The sequence below is a fragment of the Sinocyclocheilus anshuiensis genome, unplaced genomic scaffold (genome assembly GCF_001515605.1).
Source record: "Sinocyclocheilus anshuiensis isolate Anshui unplaced genomic scaffold, SAMN03320099.WGS_v1.1 scaffold21, whole genome shotgun sequence".
Classification (NCBI taxonomy): Eukaryota; Metazoa; Chordata; class Actinopteri; order Cypriniformes; family Cyprinidae; genus Sinocyclocheilus; species Sinocyclocheilus anshuiensis.
In genome coordinates, this window is record NW_015536472.1 from 142795 (window position 1) to 146962 (window position 4168).

General features: G+C 37.3%; 2 protein-coding genes across 6 annotated transcripts in view; both read left to right on the forward strand.

Annotated features, from left to right (window-relative positions):
• Nucleotides 1–1206, forward strand: part of LOC107700700 (LIM domain-binding protein 1) — a 27317-nt gene extending 26111 nt beyond the window's left edge. For 2 of the 5 annotated variants that reach the window (XM_016502568.1, XM_016502637.1), the window contains exon 10: nt 538–1206. In XM_016502568.1, coding sequence (XP_016358054.1) covers nt 538–768 — 231 coding nt within the window. In that variant the 3' untranslated portion in view covers nt 769–1206. The remainder of the gene's footprint in view (nt 1–537) is intronic. The other 3 variants (XM_016502797.1, XM_016502712.1, XM_016502484.1) reach the window with 2 other exon arrangements.
• A 2146-nt stretch (nt 1207–3352) lies between these two features.
• Nucleotides 3353–4168, forward strand: part of LOC107702742 (origin recognition complex subunit 2-like) — a 10095-nt gene continuing 9279 nt past the window's right edge. The window contains exon 1 of the mRNA XM_016505184.1: nt 3353–3530. Coding sequence (XP_016360670.1) covers nt 3452–3530 — 79 coding nt within the window. The 5' untranslated portion in view covers nt 3353–3451. The remainder of the gene's footprint in view (nt 3531–4168) is intronic.

A 4168-nucleotide genomic window follows, 5' to 3' on the forward strand; every position in this document is an offset into this window, starting at 1 on the left:
GAACCATACCGCCAATCCAAACTGTATGCTAATTGTCAATCATCTTTGACGATAGTGGTCCTGACAGAAATGAGTAGACCAGTGCGCCCACCCCGGCCAACCTGACGGGGGGTGTGAGAGAAAGAGAAATTGTTAGACAGAGCAGCTGGGGTTGCTGAATCTTCTGGACGAATCCAGGTCTCGGTCAATCCCAAGATGCTGAGTGTGGATTGTAAAGAAAAAGCCGAAATGAAGTCCGCTTTGTTGACAGCTGACTGACAATTCCAGAGACCCACAGAGAAAGAAAGAGGTGCAATTCTGCAGTTTTCCCGCAGAATTGGGCTACTTTAACACTTGCCGCGTTTTGTAGTTTTGGTATGTTTTGAGTAGCAATTAGGCGGGTTTTGTTGTGAAAACCTGGCAACCCTGGTGTGTGATGTATTTATTTATGTAATTTATAAAATATAAGATTTTTGTGTGGCAGAAATAGTCACACTTCATGAGCATTTTCTCTCTAAGTGGTGTTTGTAATGTTGGTGGTGTGTTTGCTCTGCTCAGGACGTGATGGTGGTGGGCGAGCCCACGCTGATGGGAGGAGAGTTCGGGGACGAGGACGAGCGTCTGATCACGCGGCTGGAGAACACACAGTTCGACGCGGCTAACGGCATCGACGACGAGGACAGCTTTAACAACTCGCCCGCGCTGGGAGCCAACAGCCCCTGGAACAACAAGCCTCCATCCAGCCAGGAGGGCAAGAACGACAACCCCACCTCACAGGCGTCTCAGTGAGACTCGGGCTGGGGGCGGAGCTGCGGTCGACTCATTCGTCTACCTGCAGTAGCTGGTCTTCCTGTCAGCAGAGGAAGTGAACCTGGAGGACCAGAGATGAGCGTCACTCCACAACAGAAACCGTTTCTCGACACAGGACAGTTTTTATTGACACGCTCGTGGTTTTGTTGGTGATTTATGAGGAGCCTGTAGATAGTTCATATGTTTAAGTTAAGACGAAGCGGAGAAATCTGACCACGTAAAACGCCAACAAGACCAAGACATATCCAGCTCCTGTTTCACTCACAAGAAATGACATTTTGCATGAGGAAAATATAAAAAAACAATCATTTTCAGTTTTAATACTGTTTTTGTATGGAAGCTCGTTTGCGCCACTGAATACAAATATAAAACTTTTTATCTCACTTTTCTCAGAATTAGTGATATAAACTCACAATTGTAAGAAAATAGCCTTTTTTTTCTTCTTTTTCTCTGAATTGGACTTTATAACTTGCAATCGCGAGTTTAGATCTCAATTCTGAGAAACGTGCAAGAAAGCCAAAACTGTGAGATCTTATTAACTCGCAATCGCAAGAAAAGATCAGAAATGCCAGGAAAAAAGTTGCGATTGCAAAAAAAAAAAAAAAAGTATTTAGTGGCGGAAACAAGCTTCCGTAGTTTTGCTACTTTATTGCAATGAGAGAATTTTTTTAAAATGTGAATCGGCATAAATCAAAACAGTAGCGTTCTTATTCTCTCGTTTCGCATTACAGTGATGAGATGCAGGGAAATGTTTAATCATCATTTTAATGCAAACAAATAACGGTTGTAACAATAGACTAGATATTTTCTTTCAGCAAAATGTAATTTCTTATTTTTTGGATCGAAACGTCAAACACCACAGATTAATTTCGACAGTCTCGCATCTTCCTCTGATTGCTGGAGGATGTTTAATATCACGCGTTTTGGAGAATTTTATCCGTGTTTTATACCAGCCTCTATTTCCCTCGAATGTTTTATTTTATTTTTAATTTTTTTTAACCGATGTTGAAAGCTGCAAACCAAGGAGTAACCGAACCGTCGAGGTCCTTAAAGATTTCAAGCCTCAGATTCTATTGGTTTGTCTTCTGTTTAAAGAGAGTGGTTTAGCGTGGGCTCTGATTGGTTTTCGTGTACTTGTGCTTGTATATTTAAGGTAGTAGCAGAGTTCTGTATAACTGTATTGAGATGTATTCCTCCTTAGAGTTACATAAAGCCATTCTGATCTAACGTGTACAAAACGCAAATCGTGAACGATGAAAACACACCAACCTCGTCTTTTCCCCTCTCGATTATTTTGTTTTAATTTGCATACGACTGATGAATTGAAATCAAGGGCACTGTGTTTGTCGCCTGATTCTGCCGTTTGTTTTCTTGATCTTCTGTTCTTCGTGTGTTTACGAGAGACAAACTGTGAACAGCTAGTCATGTTTCAGTAACATGTTAGTCATTGTTTTATTTCCCCCGCACACCCGATACTGCTGAAACTCAATTTTTGTACTGTTTTGATTATTGTTTTCTCTCTGTTTCTGACCAGCTGAATCGATCTGAATGAATTAAAGGTCTGCACTTGTAACAAACTGGTGATCTTTTCCACCTTTAACCTTGTAGATGCTCCTGTTTGATATAACTTTGTCTTCTTCATTTCTGCCCTTGATTAAATTAATGTATGGAACCAATAAAATATGAATTTTCACTTTAAGGATTTCTTAATGAGATAAATTATAATATAAGTCAAACATTGAAGTGAGCTGCTGTTTTTGTCTCTTCTGAGGAAAACTTTGATCAGATTTATTTAATGTTCATCTGATCTAATTTTATAAGTGACTTTTCTTTCTGTTATAAAGATGTTTTCTTTGTATTGTTTGACTACTCAAAAGAGAATATAGGAAAATATAACTTCATTAAGTTGAATTTTTTTAAGGGATTTGTATTTGTGTATTCTTTGTTTTGTTTGCTTTGTCTTTATGGATGATCCAATCACAACCATTTGTGTTGACTCGATACACTTTTTTTATTTTATCTTATTTATTTTTTTGCGGTTTATGTCGGATTCCACTTAAAGGAATGAAAACATTAAACTTCCCCGTGTCTTCAATTAGGAAAAACACATCCTACGACTTTAACGGAAAGAAATCTGCACACGCGGCATGACGTCGACCCTGGAATTATGGGAGATGTAGTTTTTCAAAGGAGCCTCCTTCTAATTGGCCGAAGCTTCTCACGTGACCCTCCTCCGGTCACACGTGGGTTAAAATCTTCCCTGCGTTTATGGATGATCCAATCACAACCATTTGTGTTGACTCGATACACTTTTTTTATTTTATCTTATTTATTTTTTTGCGGTTTATGTCGGATTCCACTTAAAGGAATGAAAACATTAAACTTCCCCGTGTCTTCAATTAGGAAAAACACATCCTACGACTTTAACGGAAAGAAATCTGCACACGCGGCATGACGTCGACCCTGGAATTATGGGAGATGTAGTTTTTCAAAGGAGCCTCCTTCTAATTGGCCGAAGCTTCTCACGTGACCCTCCTCCGGTCACACGTGGTTAAAATCTTCCCTGCGGCGCCGATTCGACAGGTTTTATAAACAAAACAAATGCTAATAAACGTCTGTGTGGGACAGATGTTACCGTTTAAAGTCCGAGTCTAGTCGCGGGATGACGCAGAAACAGCTGTTAGAGGTCCGGTTCGTGGCTGATGAAGATGTTTTGGATCATATTGTAGAGAAACAGAAAGGTAAAGGTTTCTCTTCAGATTTATATTAAAAGCGTCATACGATCTAACAAAACTCACTTAACTTTGCTTTTACTTTCAGACTTTAAATTACTACATAAACAGTCATTTCTATCTATCTATCTTCTTTAGTTGTGTATTTATATTTATATATTTGTATTTATTTATTGATCTACTTTTGTTTTTCATATTTATTTATTGATATATTTAGTTTTATTTAGTTTATTATTCTATATATATTATACTTCATATTTATTTTGTTTATTTGTTTTATATATACATATTTAAAAATATTTAATAATATTTTTAAATGTTTATTTAGCTTTGCTTATATATTTATTGATCTATTTATTTGAGTTTATTAACATATGTTATACTTTATATTGATATATTATTTATTGATATGGTTTTTAGTTAGTTTATTATTATATTACCTGTAATTAAGTTAAATTAATTAATTAATTTATGCATTTAGCAGACGCTTTTATCCAAAGCGAACACATTATAGATTATATACAATATATATTATATTACATATATATATATATATATGAGTGTGTGTGCGCGTGTGTGTGTGCACGTGTGTGCACGTGTGTGTGAGTGTGAGAGTGTGTGTGTGTGAGTGTGTGTGAGTGTGTGTG